Source organism: Pelophylax lessonae, assembly GCF_965119305.1.
Source record: "Pelophylax lessonae genome assembly, chromosome: 7".
In the NCBI taxonomy this organism is placed as follows: Eukaryota; Metazoa; Chordata; class Amphibia; order Anura; family Ranidae; genus Pelophylax; species Pelophylax lessonae.
Window position 1 is genome coordinate 168,437,800 of NC_138774.1, and position 20,324 is coordinate 168,458,123.

The 20,324-nt window shown below is 43.7% G+C and overlaps 1 protein-coding gene across 1 annotated transcript in view; it reads right to left on the reverse strand.

Annotated features, from left to right (window-relative positions):
* CUL4B (cullin 4B) overlaps window positions 1-17,964 on the reverse strand; it is a gene marked incomplete at its 5' end in the record, with an annotated part of 177,300 nt that extends 159,336 nt beyond the window's left edge. The window contains 2 exons of the mRNA XM_082263638.1: window positions 17,120-17,515; window positions 17,781-17,964. Of these exons, the coding sequence (XP_082119764.1) occupies window positions 17,120-17,515; window positions 17,781-17,964 (580 nt within the window). The remainder of the gene's footprint in view (window positions 1-17,119; window positions 17,516-17,780) is intronic.
* Between the last annotated feature and the right edge of the window lie 2,360 nt (window positions 17,965-20,324).

Below are 20,324 nucleotides of genomic sequence, written 5' to 3' on the forward strand. Positions count from 1 at the left end.
TCCATGCCAGACTCCACCTCCTAGGGGTATTATCTACACTCGAGGTAGTGGTTTTAGATGGGCTGAATCTTAGAGATTGTGTATCCTTGTAATGTTCTGTATCCATCTGTGGTTTTGGGTCCTACTATTCCTGAATGAGTGGAGTAGTATTTCACGTTCCAATTTTTGATGGAAAATTGTAGGGGGAATGTTGTTAGTATTTTTACTCCAAGGATCTAGACTATGGTTTCTCATGAGGCTCTCACCCTTTTGGCTTTTAATATTTTATTTATTATGTTTATGGGTAGTATGTCCATCATTCCGCCTAATAGGGGTTTTGTGAGGCTTCCTGCTGGCTGGGTGTGAGGGTCCATTGCCTTTGACGTTAGCCTGGACTCCCTCACTCCTTTAGGATCATGTGTGAGCCTCTCCAATTTATTTCTTGCCCCTGCTTAAAATCTTGCCTGTCACTTTCAAATTTACCTGACTTCTTACTGATCAAATCAGTTTTGAAGCTGACCATTTGGTCATTAACTCTATTATCCCAGATGTTGAAAGATTTGATTCGATATCTGTATATAGAGCAAGCTCCTCTTGTAGGGGTTTTTATTTTTTTATGTCGGCACGGATCTTTTCTAGATTCCTTTTCCTCTGAACGATAATAAACTGGAGTAGTAACTTGTTACATTCCCTTAGCGTCACCAACCAGTCTGTTTTCAAATCCTCATCCAACCACACATACATATTTTGGTCATTCTTAGACCTCTCTGTATTCTCTCTACCTTCAAATATTTCTCGAATAATATAATGTCCCACCATTGAGTCATTTCTTTCTCCAAGGTGTGCTTCAACTTGTAAAAAAGGGACACCATATTGTCCTCTCTACCTAAAGGATCCACACTAGTAGTCTGGACTTCATCTGTACTGATCCACTGTTCGATGCTGTTAGTAAACCCTCTAGCCAAGGACAGATACCTGAGTTCCCTTTCTTCTATTGACAGTACCACGATCCACACTTGTGTTTGACTAGTACAACTGCCACAGTGGGAGTATACGTCTTAATGTGCTCAATGGCCACACCAAACCTTCAGCTGCTGAAGGCTCCTTCTTAGCAATTTGCAAACCAACACTCCTTTCTCCTGCGCTTGAAGGTGGGCCTCACGCAAAGAGACTCTCAGGGCTCAAATGCAAATCCACCTGGGAAGGCACTCGCCTTGCTGCCCTGCCAAAACTGGGGATACCCGAAGATACTAGAAACAAGAAGAAAAAAAAAACAAAAAACCAGGAGGGTGAAACGGCCTAGCGCACTACCTAATAATCAGATGTTAGTATAGCGACCTCGCCTGCTGTGCGATTGTGCTCTAAAAGGGTGACTGCCCCCTACCAGAAAACTCTGGTTAGCGCTCAGACATTGGCCAAGAGCACCGCCTGGAATATAGTCATACCTTTTCGGTCAAGTCCCTTCGACAGAAGCCAGCTAGCTTCCTTCGGATCGGCTGCAGTATACACGGCCGATTGTCGGGTTTCTATTGAACCGGCTGATGCCATCCGACCCACATGTACTAGTCTTTAGAGTCGGTGGGGGGCAGCTGCGGCTGTTCAGAGCTCACTGTTTTTTTGGCAAGATCAACAAGTATTTTATTCAGCTTGCAAGGATAAAACGTAAGGGAAATATGCATGTGTTGTAGAGCTGCACAAATAATTGTAAAAAAAAATAAAAAATTGTGATTTCCTCGATTCATACATAGCAGAGCCGTTCTCTGCTCACTCACGGCTGTCAAAAAAAGAAAAAAAAAAAAAAGTCTCCAGCAAATGTTTATTGATAAGCGCTGGGAGAGAACTATAAACACGTTTTACTATGTATCATTTTGTTCTTTTAGTTCAAAGGAATGATCTTCGGTCTGTAAATAAAGGCAGTTTAACCACTTAGAGTAGTAAAGTTATTAATCTCAAATGTAATCTATGCATTAAAATAAAAAGCCTTCTGTGTGTAGCAGCCCCCCCAAATACTTACCCTGTGCCCCCCCTCTGTCCAGCGATGTCCACGAGTCCCTCCGCCATCCCGGACTCTTCCTCCTGATTGGCTGAGATACAGCCGTGGGGCCATTGGCTTCCACTGCTTTCAAAGTCAGTGAGCCAATCAGGAGAGAGGGGGGGGGGGGGCGAACAGCAGCTTCGTGTCTGAATGGACACATAGAGCTGCAGCTAAGTTCGGGTGCCCTCACAGCAAGCTGCTTGCTGTGGGGGCACTCCATAGGAGGGAGGGGCCAGGAGCAGCAATGAGGAGCCCGAGAGGAGGAGATATCTGGCTGCTCTGTGCAAAACCAACTGCACAGAGGAGATAAGTATAATGTTTAAAAAACAAGACTTTACAATCACTTTAACCACTTCAGCCCTGGAAGGTTTTACTTCCTTCCTGACCAGGCCCTATTTTGCGATTCAGCACTTGGTTACTTGAAAGGACAATTGCGCGGTCGTGTGACACTGTACCCAAACAAAATTTATGTCTTTTTTTCCCCACAAATAGTGCTTTCTTTTTTTGGTGTTTGATCACCTGTGCGATTTTTATTTTTTGCGCTATAAAACAAAAAAAAGAGCGACAATTGTGAAAAAAAAAAAAAAAAAAAAATCAATATTTTTCACATTCTGCTATAGGACATTCCAAAAAAAAAAAAAAAAAATGTAAAAATCTAATTTTTTTTAACATTTTAGGCCAATTTGTTTTCTGCTACATTTTTTTTTTTTTTACCAAAAATAAGCAATAAGCGTATTTTGATTGGTTTGCGGAAAGGTTATCGCACCTACTAGCTACAGGAAAGATTGTCATTTTTTTATGTTTTTTTTTCACTATCGCGGCGATCTGCGATTTTTAGCAGGACTGCAACATTGCGGCAGACAGATCGGAACCCTGACATTTGACACTTTTGGGGTTACCAGTGACATTACTACAGTAATCAGTTCTAAAAATATGCACTGTTACTGTAATAATGCCATCAGCAGGGAAGGGGTTAACCCTGTGGGTGATCAAAGGGGTTAAAGTATGACTATATGCTGTGTGTGTGTGTGTGTGTGTGTGTGTGTGTGTGTAAGTGTGTGGAGGGGGGGGGGGGGGGGGGGGGGGGTTCTGTGACAAACTGCTGATCTGTCCCTGCTTGTCTCACAGACAATCCGCCTGCTTTGTTTACATAAGCAGGCGGGTCTTCTCTCCGTTTCCCGAATGATCGAGGGAGGAAGGTGGCAATCGCTGCCTCTCCTCCCGCGGCCTGCCTCCCGCTGAGTCTAAACATAGCGGGAGCACGGCTCCGGCGGCGCGCGCTGCCAAAACCACTTGCGCTACAGTCACATAGTACTACACGACTGGACGCAGCTGAGTCGATCTGCCGCAATAACATTACTGTGGGCGGTCGACAAGCCGTTAAAGACTAAGCCTCGTGGCTGAGAGAACGGGTAAACCCCCCATACCTCAATGGCCTTACTTACTGATCACACAGTTCCTCAAATCTTTGACCCGTAAATCCTCTTCTATGCCTTCCTCCACACCGTTCGACTGCCTCTGCCAACAGGAGGCCCCCCCTTATCCGCAAGCTTATTTCCACTACCCACTCCCTTTTACTGGATAGACCTGACCAGCGCAAACTTAAACGATGCGAACTCTGGGAAATGGAGCTCGATATCTCACTCTCTCCGGAAGAATGGGAAAATATCTTCATCAATAATCACAAATGTTCCCTCAACGTTACCACTCATGAAAGTGGATACAAAATAGTTTCCCGTTGGTATCGCACTCCTACCTTGTTGCACAGACTTTTTCCTTTTTTTTTTTTTCTCTTTCTCTTCTCTCCCTCTCTTCCTCCTCTCCCTCCTTCCCTTCGCTTTCCTACCTTTTCCCCTTGGTGTCCTTTACATTTCTGCCCCTGCTGGGTACACGTTTGCCTCCGGACAAGCCCGATAGGCAACTCACCCCCTACACGGCCCACGCATCAACGGCTTGGCCATTATAACACTGACAACCCCACCTTCCCCATCCCTGGGAGCTTTGCACCTAGGGTATGGGCCCTACCCCAGACTCACGTGTGGGGTTTCCTTGCTCCTAAGAGCCTCCCCTCCCTCGCTTTCTTTTTTGAATCTGCAGAAAGCTTGGGCTTGGCTCTGTCCTCGTATACTCAGTCCCCTTCCTTGTTTTGATGTCAACCAGACGCCATACTGTTTACTTTTCTAATCTGTTTTTTCTCCTGCTACCATTATTATGCTTCCAGTCCTCATTGAAGCCCCACAATTTTCAGGCTGGCTAGTTGACCAATGTTAGCATTGTTCTTCTCCGAGTTTCTGTACGATTACATGTTTCATTTCAACAGTATAGTACTGATGTTTGTACACTTTTATACCTCAAAAAAAATTTCGGGGAAAAAAAAAAACAGCCTTTATCTGACAGTTGTTGCTTACAAGGTAAAAAGGAACTGCAGTCTGCTCACATAATTTGTAATAAAAAAAAAATACATATTTGCCATTTTGAAGCTTCCCTCCAACCACTTTGCATAATAAAATTTATATTATATATATATATATATATATATATATATATATATATATATATATATATATATATATATACTGTGATTCTGTGCTTGTCAAATATTCTGCAGAAATCTCCCTTCAAGTCTGGCTGCAGCCATTTTAACTGTGGGCAGCTGAAGCTGCTGCCTGTTCACATTTTCTGGATTTACACAAACACACGCACACACCACTGCTTGCCCGCACACTTCTCTCTTCATGAACACTCATGGATCTCTGCAGCCTCCTGTTATCTCTGCCCTCATCGGCTTATTCCTCCTCCCTTGCTGGCAAACTCTCACGGAAGTTAGAGAGATGTGCCTGATGTCATTAGCTTAGGCTTACTACCAGACAAGAAAGAGGAAGTGGGTTGTAAAATGTATTTAGTGGCAGAAAAAAAATGTTTTACTATCCAAAACGATAAAACCAGGGCAGAGCATTTAATAGATGGAAAGATAAAAAAATGACTGTAGAGCCGCTTTAAAATAAGTATTTTTTGCTAGAAAATATTACTTCACACCTCCCAAACATACATTTTTTTTTTTTTTTTTTTTAGCAGAGACCCTAGAGAATAAAATGGCAGTCGTTGCAATATTTCATGTCACACTGTATTTGCACAGCGGTCTTTCAAACGCAATTTTTTGGCAAAAAAATTGACTTTAATAAATTTAAAAAGGAAAAAAAAAAAAAACTAAACAGTAAAGTTAGCTCAACTTTTTTGTATAATGTGCCGAAAAGCGAGAGAATCGTGATAAGCAAGAAACTTTTTTTTTTTGAAGGAAAAGACTTAGGCTTGATGTACACTGGTAGCTCCTGACCACGGCCACAGGAAAAACGCAAAATGCGGAATAAATGCAAAATGCATTTTTGCCGCGTTTTTCGGCAGCCAAAACTTTCCTATTTCGAAGACAATTCTTCCGCATTAAGAGGTTTAACCTCACCTAAACATGCTAGCTCTTAACTCTGCTAAAAGCTTATGTGTACATTTACACATAGGCTTTTTTTGAGTAGAGTTTAAGAGCATTGGCAAAAAAAGAAAAACACCAAAGCTCCAAAACTAAAGTTTAGGAGCTGTCAGTTTATGTGAAGCCTTAGCTAGATTAGCTTTTTTGAATGCGTATAGAAAAAATAAAACTAGTTATTAAATAATTGATAGATATAGATTGTGGGGCAGGGCTGGGAGACAATTAGTCCCCCTAGAAGCAATACGCTCATATTCTGAAGCACTATATTACGTAACTCTGTTATACCTTGTACAGAGATATCCCACACTTTTGAATTTGCCTAGGCAAATATCAAAGCCTTTAACTATTCAGCCTTCCCACTTTTAACAGGTAAGTGAAAACCCCCTCTAATGGTAGACTGGTGCCAACCACAGTGTGTTACTCTGCTCAGGTGATGTCCACGAAGTTTGGGATTTGATGGACTTTTCAGTCAATGGATGAGTTGCATTACTCTTAAATGGCATAGCAGCTCAAAAGTTTGGGGAGCTGCAGTCAGGAAGGCAGCTAATCTGCAGGCGCCACTGGGTGACTCCATTCACTTGGCATCAGACTGGCACCCATGCTGGAACTTTCCACATTCCCAGCAGATCATGGGTACAATACCAAGATCATGCAGACTCTCAGTACACTGTCTGCTCATACTTCCAATATGGGCAGGCAGTTACTGAACTGTAGGAAGAACAAGAATCAATGAACTACAAGAGCACTCCCCAGTACCCTAGCAGTTAAGAATGACAAGCTGTCAGTGGCCAATGGTACTTGTAGTTAATTACATAGTTACATAGTTAATAGTTACACAATTAATTTACAGAACTGTCAATTAAAGACGCAGACTCGCCAATTTTAAATTGTGACAGCAGATGCAGGGAGAAGATCCCCAGCCCACTATCATAGGGGGAGTGAAAGAGGATGCAGGCGCTGGAACATGTGATATGGTCCACCCTATATACAGGTAGAGCAAGGAACATATTCCAAAGGTGAACTTGGCCTTTAACACTACCCTTCTCCTCCCAGATTGGTAATGCTGCTGTCTGGGCCCCTTGTACTCATTCATCCACCGTGGGGGCACTGTAATACAGGAGCTTTGTAACAAACCAGATCAGATGAAAACAGAGGGGAAACCAGCCTAAAAAAGGGAAAAACGAATGCAACCACAACATCTAATGATTGATAAGCTGCAATATTTTTGGTTTAATACCGTTTTCAGGACTACAATGCTCCCTCTCTCCCCATCACAGGAAAGAGAGGACACTATGGTGACATCAGACCAGCAATAATTTAGAAAAAAAATTAATGTATTAAAGAAAAATTAAAAATAAATAATTTCATACGATGAGGTCTGTCAAAAACACAGCGTTTTTTTTTTTTTTTTTACAAACCCCCTTAACAGTCCTATAAGTTGGAAATGCCATTAAAGAGGAGCTCCAGGCTCCCCCCAAGAAATTAAAACTCAGCAGCTACAAATACTGTAGTTGCTTACTTTCAATATAGGGACTCTACCTGTCCAGGGATCCAGCGTTGTCCCCACCAAGGACTAATCTTCAATAATTTTCAAGTGCAGGCATCGTATTTAACCTTACGACCACCCGCCGCAGATGTACTGCGGCAGGCAGCCACTTCTGCGCAAATCAGCATAACTGTATGGCGGTCGCAAGCAGGCGGCTAGGGGGCGAGCACGTGGCGCCGTGCTCCTGCCTCCGCTTGTCAGCGGATGCAGCGGGCAGACGGCTCCGATTGCCGCCCGACACCCGCGATCGTTCCCCGCTGAGAGAGAACAGCTGACCGTTCTTCTCCCTTGAATGATCATAGAGCCCCTGTGATCCTTCTATATAGGATTAGAGGTATCTATGATCATTCCACAAGCCATGCCCCCCCCCCCCACAGTTAGAATCACTCCCCTAGGCTCACATTTAATTCTTGATCACCCACAATGTTAACCCCCTCCCTGCCAGTGTCATTATTACAGTAACAGTGCATATTTTTAGCACTGATTACTGTAGTAATGCCACTGGTCCCCCCAAAAGTGTCAAAAATGTCAGACAGGGGTCCGATCTGTCTGCCGCAATGTCGCAGTCCCGAAAAAAAAAAAAAAAAGTATAAAAATGACAAATCTTTCCCGTAGTTAGTAGACGCAATAACTTTTTCGCAAACCAATCAAAATACACTTATTGCGTTAGTTATACAGTGCATCTGGAAAGTATTGACAGCGCTTTACTTTTTCCACATTTTATGTTACAGCCTTATTCCAAAATGTAAACATTCATTATTTTCCTCAAAATTCTACAAACAATACCCCATAATGACAATGTGAAAGACGTTTGTTTGAAATCTTTCCAAATGTATTAATAAAAAAAAAAAAAAAAAAAAATCATGTACATAAGAATTTAAAGCCTTTGCCATGACAGGTGCATCCTGTTATCACTGATCATCCTTGAGATGGTTCTACAACTTGGAGTCCACCTGTGGTAAATTCAGTTGATTGGCCATGATTTGGAAAGGCGCACACCTGTCTATACAAGGACCCACAGTAAACAGTGCATGTCAGAGCACAAACCAAGCCATGAAGTCCAAGAAATTGTCTGTAGACCGCTGTTGACAGGATTGTATTGAGGCATAGATCTGGGGAAGAGTACAGAAACATTTCTGCAGCATTGAAAATCCCAGTGAGCACAATGGCCTCCATCCATAAATGAAAGAAGTTTGGAAAAACCAGGATTCTTCCTAGAGTGGGCCGCCCAGCCAAACTGAGCGACTGGGGGGAGAAGGGCCTTAGTCAGGGAGGTGGCCAAGGGAGGTGGCCAAGAATCAGATGGTCACTCTGACAGAGCTCAAGCTTTTCTCTGTGGAGAGAGGAGAACCTTCCAGAAGAACAACCATCTCTGCAGCACTCCACCAATTAGGCCTGTATGGTAGAGTGGCCAGATGGACAGGACAGCTTCAGACAAAAAGGAATGACCGCACTTCTGATGAATTTTCAAAGAAAGGAGTATCTTTATTCCACATCAATCAAATGGCAGGTACAGGTACACACTGTGAATGCAGGACAATCGACCGATTGTCCTGCATTCACAGTGTGTACCTGTACCTGCCATTTGATTGATGTGGAATAAAGATACTCCTTTCTTTGAAAATTCATCAGAAGTGCGGTCATTCCTTTTTGTCTGAAGCTATCCTGGATTGCGGATCCGACCTGCACCTGATTCTAGCCTCACCTGGAGCGGTCTACCCTGTTTGGACAGATGGACAGGACAGCCCGCCTGGAGCTTGCCAAAAGGCACCTGAAGAACTCAAACAAAATTCTGTGGTCTAACCAAACAAAAGATTGAACATCTCTGAAGAGATCTGAAAATGGCTGTGCACAGACGCTCCCCATCCAACCTGATGGAGCTTGAGAGGTCCAGCGAAGAAGAATGGGAGAAACTGCCCAAAAATAGGTGTGCCAAGCTTGTAGCATCATACTCAAGACTTGAGGCTGTACAGTAATTGGTGCCAAAAGTTGCTTCAACAAAGTATTGAGCAAATGCTGTGAATACCTATGTACATGGGATTTTTTTTCTTTTTTATTTAATACATTTGCAAAGATTTCAAACAAACTTCTTTCACATTGTCGTCATTATGAGGTATTGTTTGTAGAATGTGAATACTTTCCGGATGCACTGTATATACTCATGCAAAAGATGGCTACAGCAAAGTCGTCCAGTGCATCCAGCACACTCTGATGGGTATGTTCTATGGACACAGCTGATCACAATGTAAAACACACTTACCGGATAGTGGCATTCCTTTCCTCATGCACTGTCAGTGTGAGGAGAGGAGAGGAGAGCCAGTAACCAGATAGTGTGACAGGGGACATCTACAAAAATCATCAGCACAAGAGAAAAATAACTTCTCTTCTGTTAAAAAAGTAAACATTTTAAAAGAGAAACTAAGAAAAAAGGTTGTTGTTTCTTCTTTTTTTTTTTTTTTTTTTTTTAAAGTTCGGTCTTTTCGTTTATTTAGCAAAAATGGTGATTTAACCACTTCTGGATCGGAAGAGTTTCCCCCTAAAATGACCAGGCCATTTTTTGCTATTCGGCACTGAGTTACTTTAATGGAAAATTGCGCGGTCGTGCGACACTGTACCGAAATAAAATTGATGTCCTTTTTATCCCACAAATGGAGCTTTCTTTTGGTGGTATTTGATCACCTGTGCGATTTTTATTTTTTGCGCTATAAACAAAAAAAACTACAAAAACACACAATATTTTTCACATTCTGCTATATAACATTCCCAAAAAAATTAAAATTCTAAAATCAAAATGTTTTCATCCTTGTAGGCCAATTTGTATTCTGCTACGTAATTTTGGTAAAAAAAAAAAAAAAAAAAAAAACGCAACAAGCGTATTTTTTTTTTTTTTTTTTCACAAGCGTATTTTTATTGGTTTGTACAAAAGTTATCGCATCTACAAACTAGGGGAAAGATTTGTCTTTTTTTACTAGTAATGGCGGCGATCTGTGATTTTTAGGGGGACTGCGAAATTTGCAGCAGACAGATTGGACCCCTGACATTTGACACTTTTGGGGGGGACCAGTGACATTACTACAATAATCAGTACTAAAAATAGGCAGTTACAGTAATAATGACATAGGCAGGGAAGGTGTTAACCTAGGGGTGATCAAAGGGTTAAGTGTGAGCCTAGGGGAGGGTTTACTAACTTTATGGGGGATGGGCTTGTGAAATGATCACAGAGACCTGTGATCCTGCTATACAGGATCACAGGATTTTGGAGAGGGATTTTAGGGTCGCAAACCAACTCCAGAATTACCTCCGCCTGTTCCTGAACAATCTTTTGGATCACTGGTAACATGGCAATTGGCGGGAAAGCATAATAGAATGAAACTCCATGAAAAGGTCAGTGCATCTGTTCCCAACGCCGTCACCTCTCTTTCCAGTGAGAAGAAGGCGGGGAGAGTTGTGTCCAGGTTGTATGCAAAGAGGTCCACAGAGGGTACTCCCAAATCTCCCTATTGCTGCTGCTGACTTTACTCGGCTCAAAATAATATGCTAGAATATTTGTTGTGCCACTGATGTGGACAGCCCTGCCTGAGGCAATAGGACTTTCTGCCCAGGTCAGGATCTGCTGGGACAAGGATAAGAGACTGTTCAAGCGGGTGCCCCCCTGTTTGTTGAGGTATGCTACCACTGTGGCGTTGTCTGAAAAAAAAATCAATAGCTCATCTGCATGGATGCAGCCCCTTTTCGGTGAAAATTGTAAACCTTAAATTTTGGTGACTGAAAAATTAGAACGTGAAGATAAGCGTCTTGCAGATTGAGCGTTACCATGAACGCCTCTGGCGGCAACAGATTTCTGACAGAATAGATGCTTTCCATTCGGAAAAGTATGTAAAGTAGAAATCGGTTGAGGACGCTTACGTTGATAATCATACAAGTTTTGCCTGAGAGCTTTTTTACCAAAAGCACGTGGGAAAAAACCCTCCGATTATATTCTCTGCCTCCCAAAGAGAAAGCAGTTTTAACATGCCTTGCTTCCTCTACAGGTCCCTGGGTAGCTGAGTGAGAAAAAAAAAAAATCTGGGGTGGGGATGTTTGAATTCTATCCTGTAACCGTCACTTAAAATCTGGAGAACTAAGGCATTTTTTGTGATTTCTGCCCAATGGTCAAACACTGTCAACCTTCCTCCCACCCCTATTCTGGCATCACTGTGAACTCCTGGTAGGGGCTGAAGAAGCAAAGAGAGCCCCCCCTTTGGTTTATCTTTATTGAATGACCACTTTTTGATCTGGAAACCCCCTGACTTAAATTCATATCTTTTCTCAAAGCGAAGAAAAGGTTTCTTGCCCCATGGTTTGCTTTTCCTTTCCGGGAACCCCATATTTTTCTTAAGAACATACCAGTACATCCTCTAAAGTGGAACCAAACAGTTTTCCCTCAAAGGCAATACCACACAATATATTCTTAGAAGTTAAATACCCCTACTAATATTTCAGCCAGATAGCACGTCTACTAAATTAATAAGTGCTGATTTTCTGGCTGCAGACATAACCAATTCAGCTGCAGCGTCAGCTAGGAATGCCACCGACAGCCACCAAGGAGAGGGATTCTCTTATCTCCTCCTCCGGAGTATCAGAGGAGAGCAAGTCAACCAATCTTTGAATCCATATGTCCAAATTTCTAACCACACAGGTGGAAGCTAGGGATAAATGTCTGCTTTCCTGTCCATTTGGTCTTTTAGAACACCTGAATCCTGAAAGGAAAGATCAGACTTTTTAGATACCTTGGATAGAGTTGCGTCTAACCTAGGGCACTTAAAAAATACATCTTCCACTTGAGAACGAAAGGGGAACCGTCGCTTATGAAACAATCTTCTTTCAGGTTCTTTCCAGTCAGAAAGGATCATGTCCTTTCAGGACTGGAAAAGTCTGAACTTTATGACCCCGCAGACCCCTGTACATTTCATCTTGCACTGACGGAACCGGCTGAGGAAATTCAATTTGTTCGGTAGTATAAATAGCTTTTAAAAACTCATCTATACCTTCGACTGGAAAAAGACTTAGGCGAGCTAACAGTTTCCTCAACCTCTAAAACATAATCCTCATTGGAAGTATAATCTGAATTCTCTCCTTCCTCTAAAATCAAACACATCCCTTGACTTGTTTCTAATTCTAGGGGAGGCAGAGATCTACCCAAAACTGTGGTTATGGGCTCCTGAACTACCGTAACAGGCTTAAGGGTAGAAGGGCCTAAGCCAGCAAATCTATCACTAAAGGACTGAAAGAAGGAAACGATCTCCTTCACTGAAGACATTAATTCCTTTATAGAGGCAACTGACACAACCCGCTACAGAATAACTTCTACCGATTGAAGATTAGTCTCCACACTGGCCCTAATAGCCCCATCAAGAAGGCACATACCTTTGGGACAGTGTTGGAGGGAAAAGGCAGCCGCTGGGTCAGTTGGGAGTGGGTGCTGTATCCACAGAAATATCCTCTGTTAAAATCTGCTCCATGGCAAGAGAAATCCCCGGTGTGCACCGCTGGTAAGGGACCTCACCAGCCAGGAAGTGCTCCGCTGCCTGAGCCTGAAGACTCTTTGCAGCCAGAAAATCAGCCACCACCCCGTTGGCTATTTGAGAGATAAGAATCTCTGTGTCTGGAAGCGTGCCCCCCCTACTTCTGGGTTCACATCCTCCTGCCGCGTCACCGGAAGTGCATCATCAGAAGCCATTTTGGTACACCAGGGAGCAAAGGAAAACATGCAGAAACGTCCACACCTGATCCTCTCCCCACGTGTAACTAGCGGGATGCACATCGGAGCCCGGGAGTGAGAGTTGCCCTACCACATTAGGGCAAGTATCACTACAAGAGAAAAACCCTCTGAGAAATAGTGGGATTACAGTACACAAATCACAACTGGTCTAACACCTGTAACCTAGAGAGGATTGGGTCCACCAACCACAGTAACAAGACCCAAGAAAACAAACATTAAAGCGGAGTTCCACCCTGGGAAAGTTTTTTTTTATGAAAATACCCCCGGGACAGTCAGGGCTAGTGCACTCCACAATGGCTAGCCTCTGATCTGTCCCCGGTTGCACTTACCTTTTAGAAGAAATACTTACCTTGAAAATGTATTATCCAGCGCTGCCATCTCAGGTGTGGGCAGCTTGAAGCCAGCGCAATCCTCTTCTGTGTCCTCTTCCGTCTTCTTTAGTCCCACGATGCACTGCACCGGCCCCGCCGTCACTTCCGGTGCTGCAGCGTCATCCCTGCACAGCTTCTGGGCATGCCCAGAAGCTGTTTAGCAAGGTATGACGGCGCCTGCACCGGAACTGACGTCGGGGCCGGTGCAGGCGCATTGATTCCTGGGAGCGATGACATTCAGCTCCCAGGAATCATTGCAAAGCCAGGAAGTGACGAAACGACCGTGGCTGCCGAGGGGAGGAAGAGGAAGTAAGGCAAGTATATTTTCTTCTAAACGAGGCAAGTAAAAAAAAAACTGATTATCCATTTGTTTTTCAGGTGACCCGGAGCAAGAAGATGGAGGTAAGTTTAATTTTAGATTGGAACTCCGCTTTAAGGTGTGTGTGTGTACTCCTGGAGGTCTGGAAACAAGCAAAAAAAAAAAAAAAAAAAAAAAACTTAAGGGTCAGAGGAAGAGGAGGGCTTTTTAAATTGTGTCTGATTTGTGTTTCCTGTAGAAGGCATAGCCAATCATCTCTCTAAGTAGTTGTCCTGGAAGATGAAGGGGGAAATCTAATATTAGAACTGCCTTGAGAATGTGCTACACCCCCTTTTTAGCAGCTTTTGGTCTTCAAGACTGGACTGCGGCATCACCTGTACTGTACACATCACCACTGTCAGACATGTTATAGTGCTACAAACTACATCTCCCATTGTGTTCTCTGATGGTTCTCTGTGAGGGCTAGAGGTAACACCAGAATGTAGCTTTAGTTTTAGAGAGCGGCGCCTCACAAAAAGTAACAACACTGTTGGAAAATTCAGAGAGCATACATCAGCCCTGTCACAAGCGTATAGGACTTGAATTTACCTAACACTTCCTGCAAACAAAAATGCTCAGTTGTAGCATGAGGGCTGCTATCAGTTTTCCAGGTTGGGAGGGAACGGTGCAATGTGTTCTTTCTTTTGGAAGTGCTCGTTTTCAGGCCTCCACACAGCAGCATGTTGCACTGTAGTGCCATAACCTCCGGGGCCAACCAGTGCCAGTCAGGAAAAAATAAATGCAACATATCTGCATTTTTTCCCCCCCGAGCATTACACAAGTGTTGTGGTGTGAACGTGGCACATAGAAAATAAGTGTTTTCTTTGTAGCCTTAGAGACCTGGTGCAGAAAAATGCAGGCGTTAGCGAGTCTTAAATGGCAATGAAAGAACAGAAAACACTGCAATGACCTGCCACAGCACCCAAGTCACTTTGAAGTGACATTAAGGTTATGTTTTTTGTGAACATATTAAAAAAAAAAAAAAAAAAAAAAAAAACACATATTTACCTGCTCTGTGCAACAATATAGCACAGAGGTGTCCCCCGCTCTTCCTCTCTTTTGAGTACCCCCATAGCAAGCTGTGTGCTATGCGGGCATCTGGGACAGCTGTGCTACCGAGCTGGGCTGTGTGTTTTTCATAGACACACTAAGTGTGGCTCGACCACGCCCCCCTACTCTCCCCTCACAGGATTTGACTGACAGCAGCACCAGCCTAATGCTCCCACTGCTCTCAGAATCCAGTAAGAGCTCCTGGATCATGACAAATGTCAGGTAAGTGTTGGGGGGGACCAATTAGCGGGGTGTTTTATCAGCTTAAAGATGAATTTTACCCATAACAACTTGATAAAAAATAATATTCTTTTTGCAAGGAACATACAACCTACATGAAAAATGACGCTACCAAAATCAGTTTGTGCTGTGAATAGCCACCAGCATTGCTCTGGTTTCATTTTGCTGAAGCCCAGAGCACCCGAGGAGCAGTAACTCAAAGCGGAACTAAAACAATTGATTTAAGTTTAAAAAAAAAAAAAAAAAAAAAGTTACATTCCTGGAATGCTTGGATTGCTAACTGTCACATTTGCTTGTGTCCTCAACCAAACTGTCAAACCACCAAATGGCTGCAGTCATAACCGATAACATGTGCAGCACCATGGCAGTTGCAGATCAAACAGAAGCAGCTTAGCTTGGCTGTAAAGGATAGCAGGGTTTATTTCTGCTTTAAGGATGTCAGCAGATCCACCTCTACAAATTCAGCAGTGCCTAAAAATAGAGAGCAACTAATTGTGCAGAGCAGGATGAGACAGTGTATTACTCTTTAACAGTATAGACACCTATTTGTAATATTTTACATTGCTATACCTGCAAAAAGGGCCAGCCTGAAGTCATCTAGCAGAACTTCATTTTCTGACTAAAGTGCAACTTTAAAGCAGAACTAATGGCAAAACACTGTTTTAGTTTTGGATAGGAGTGTAGAAAAAAAACAGAACACGTCTCAGATTTTGATGTCTGTGACTCTAAGGGAGATTCATCCCCCTGTATTTGTACAGTTTACTAGCATTGCAACAGTACAGATATTGGTGCCGATACCAAGCATCTGCACAAGTACCTGTACTAAAACCAATACCCTCAGACTTGGTTCACATATGTACGTGTCAGTTTTCAGTGCAATTTCAAAGCCCAGCCCGGTGCAATACCATATTGTAGGGAATGAGAAAGGGAAAAAAAAAAAAGCGCACCTGACCCAAACTGAAACCGCACAGGACTCTTTTACAAATCAAACTGCGGCCGTATATAATTTATATATATATATATATATATATATATATATATATATATATATATATATATACACACACACACACACATACATACACATATATATATATATATATATATATATATATATACACACATATATATATACACATATATATATATATATATATATATATATATATATATATATATATATACACACACACACAATATTGTTTTACCTTACAAATTTATATTTTAAAACGTAATGGGTTGTATTATACAGTGAAGGTTTACAATCACTTTAATGCAGGAAATGCATTAAAGTGGTTGTAAATCCTTACATATATTTATTGAAGTGACTGGCCTTAGGTGACAGTATTGAAACAAATCCTCCTACATGAGTTGTACCTGTTTACCTGCAGCCATCTATCCTGTACAGCCTTCTACAGCACACAGAACAAGTCAGCATCTTCCAGCAGCACAAAGCAGGGAATCTGAGTTCACACACTGCACAATTAAAAGTTGTACACACTAGTAGTTTTTCGCTAAACCCAGTAGGGCTGGAAAAAAAAAAAAAACAGCTCAGAAGGAGGCCGCTGTACATATCCGACGTTAGTACAGCAACCTCCCTGCTTCTGGCAAAGGAGTCCTTCTGACAGGGAGAAGGACTCCTTTGCCAGAACACACCAGTCAGTGCTCTCAGCCATTGGCTGAGACCGCTGATTAGCAGACCTTTTTCCGTCAGAAACTGGTCGAACAGCTGACTTCTGTCAGACCAACTGCAGTAAATATGGGCCAAATGCCAGATGGTTTCTACTGAACCAGTCGAAGCTGCCTGACATTTGGCCCACGTGTATTAAACTTTAGGGAGAAGAGCTCGGAGTGGAGGGGACGGGGACACCCCCACCTCGAAAACAACTGAGGCTGACTGATTGTGTGCTGGAGCTCTCCTCCCCACCCAAGAACAAGAAAAGCTGAGGCTGTCAATCACAAGCTGTGTGCTGGAGTTTTCATACCCCAACCCCCCCTCCCCCATCATTTTTTATCTCTTGGTGTCAGAACAGCTGTCAGAAGAAGTGTTGATAACAAAGGAACCAGGCAGCAGAGATATCACACTCAGAGCATTGGATAAAGACAAGTATACAGCATAGATGGATGTGCTTTGTTCAGATTTCAGGCACTTTAAAGTAAAAGACACGTAGAGATCAGAGCCACCTGGACTCCTGGCTACGTATACACGGTTAGGCGGCATTCCCACCAGGGTAGTCACCTGATCAGCTAAGCAAACCCCCCAGACAGCCATTTGTGGGGACAGAGGAACAGCTCTACCTTTGAAGTTCTTGATGACTAACTTCTTGGCTGAGCCAGGCTTGCTGTTGGCAAAGCTGGAGACGGGGGAGGCTTTGGTGAGCCCATTGGCATGGTGGCCGGCAGCCACAGGGGAGATGAGCAGGTTCTTACTCCTCAGGGGTTGGGGGGTGGCAGAAGAACAAGAAGAGGAGGAGGGAGACTCCTCAGCCATCTTCACATCGAGTCCTAGAAAGTCCAGGCTGTCCTCGAACCTGAGCTTCTTCTGGATGTGGTTGGAGGAGGACGAGGAGTTCTTCTGAAGGGCGATGGAGTCCAAGTCGTCCTTCTCGCTGCTGTTATTTAACTTTCTCTTCTTGGAGCTGCTGTTTCCCTCTGCCTTGACCTCCTGAGCGGGAGGGTTGGGGGACGATAAACCTGAGGGGAACATGAACACAGCACACATCAATCTCCCGAGCAAGAAGACGGAGAGCCCGGGCACTGGCCAGTCTCTTTCCTACACCCCCCAGCTCTGACAAGGCCCCGGCCTGGCTATGCACTCCGGAAAGGCCACTCTCCGCTTGTTTATTGTCACCAGAGAAAAGATGGCCTCACTTCCTCTCTCAAGGCATCTCGGGAAGAGCGGCCTAAAGAGGCCACCGGCGGCCCCAACCGCCTCCCCCCAGCTGCCCGCCTCACTTACCGGAAGGGCTGGCGGCGAGGTCTTTCATAATGCCCGACCGTGCGGGCCTCATCCGTCGCCTTTCCCTCGCCGAGCTGCCGCTCTGATTGGTCCCGGCGGGGAGTTCGGGGACTGGGAGGGATTGAGCGGGGTGCTGAGGATCAGCGGGAGGAGCCAGCCTGGGGGCGTCTGCTTCCACGTCCATGATGTCACTAAGCGAAACAAGGTCTCTATTGGCCGGGTCTGTGACGTGAGGTCATCCGCGTGCCGCTCGGCTCCGCCCCCTTTTCACCTGGCTCGTGCAGTGCTGCGGCTTGAAGGAAGTGTGTTGTGATTAAAGGGGTCCTCGCCTGTGGGGGCTGCCGAGGCAGCTACGCGCTCATACGAGTCATGTTTTATGTTATGCTTGGTGGGTGTATGGTGTGTGCGTGCTGTATGGCCACTTGCTGTGAGTGTGAGCAGCCCAAAGCTCAAACACATATGTGTGTGCATGTGTATATATACTGACAGTGTCCGTAGGCAGAGATTGGTGTCAGTAGCAAGGGTGTAGGAACCCACACAAATCTGGGGGGGACAGCATTTTTACTCGCCAGGTATATGCTTTTTCAGTAAACTGCGAGAGAGCGAGTGTGTGTGTATGAAAAAAATATAGACTATATACACATTACAGGGAACACTATATACTACAAGAGAGTACAGCTACTACCTGGAGTATATACCCTACTATATACATATTACAGGGAACACTATATACCACAAGAGAGTACAGCTACTACCTGGAGTATATACCTTACTATATACATATTACAGGGAACACTATATACCACAAGAGAGTACAGCTACTACCTGGAGTATATACCTTACTATATACATATTACAGGGAACACTATATACCACAAGAGAGTACAGCTACTACCTGGAGTATATACCTTACTATATACATATTACAGGGAACACTATATACCACAAGAGAGTACAGCTACTACCTGGAGTATATACCTTACTATATACATATTACAGGGAACACTATATACCACAAGAGAGTACAGCTACTACCTGGAGTATATACCTTACTATATACATATTACAGGGAACACTATATACTACAAGAGAGTACAGCTACTACCTGGAGTATATACCTTACTATATACATATTACAGGGAACACTATATACTACAAGAGAGTACAGCTACTACCTGGAGTATATACCCTACTATATACATATTACAGGGAACACTATATACTACAAGAGAGTACAGCTACTACCTGGAGTATATACATATTACAGGGAACACTATATACTACAAGAGAGTACAGCTACTACCTGGAGTATATACCTTACTATATACATATTACAGGGAACACTATATACTACAAGAGAGTACAGCTACTACCTGGAGTATATACCTTACTATATACACATTACAGGGAACACTATATACTACAAGAGAGTACAGCTACTACCTGGAGTATATACCTTACTATATACATATTACAGGGAACACTATATACTACAAGAGTCTCTTGTAGTATATAGGATTCCCTGTAATATGTATATAGTAAGGTATATACTACAGGTAGTTGTCTCTTGTAGTATATATTGGTCCCTGTAATATGTATATAGTAGGGTATATACTCCAGGTAGTAGTTGTACTCTCTTGTAGTATATATCGGTCCCTGTAATATGTATATAGACTATATACACATTACAGGGAACACTATACTACAAGAGAGTACAACTACCTGGAGGATATATACCTTACTACAGGGACCAATATATATAGAAAGGTATATCCTCCAGGATAGAGTTGTCTGTCTCTTGTGTCATCGATTCCATCATTATCATAGCCAGCCATGATGATGAGAGAGTTAAAAAAAATAATATATATCATCAGATTCATTGCATTTAGCCTGGCAGGCTGTGGGCCGTGGCAGCCTTACCTTTACAACGGCTCAGCTGCACGTGGGTGGAGGCGGAGCCAGTCGGGTCGAGACGGAGCCGGTGGGAGGAGAGGAGGACGAGCCGACGAGGAGGAGGATCCTCCTCCGAGTCCTCCGCTGCGGCGCCGTGCATCCTGGGTCTGCTCTGCTAACGTCACTGGTTGCTAGATGCCAATCGGGCTGGCCTTAGCAACCAGTGTACACTGCAGTCAGACTCAAGCCACGGCTGCCGCCGCCGGCGGGCGAAAGCAATAAGGGGGGGCCCAGGCCGGCGGACAACATAACGGGGGGGGGGCCTAGACCACCAGGGACATGCCACCATCCATGTGGGGCCCCTTGGCAAATGGGGCCCCCGGGCAACCGCCGGGCATGCCCAGTGGAAAAGATGGCCCTGCTAAACTGGGGGGGGATTTCACCATACCTGACCCCCCCGCATTATTTCCTGGGGGGGATGTGTCCCCCCCGGTTCCTACGCCTATGGTCAGTAGGGCAGTGGATGGTGATTGTAGTTTTTTATTCTTCTTTTTTTTTTTTTCATTATTTTTTAGTTTTATTCATTTTTATTCTTTTTTTTTACAATATTTTTAGGATCTACACAGGGGGAATCTGTGCCACATAGGATGA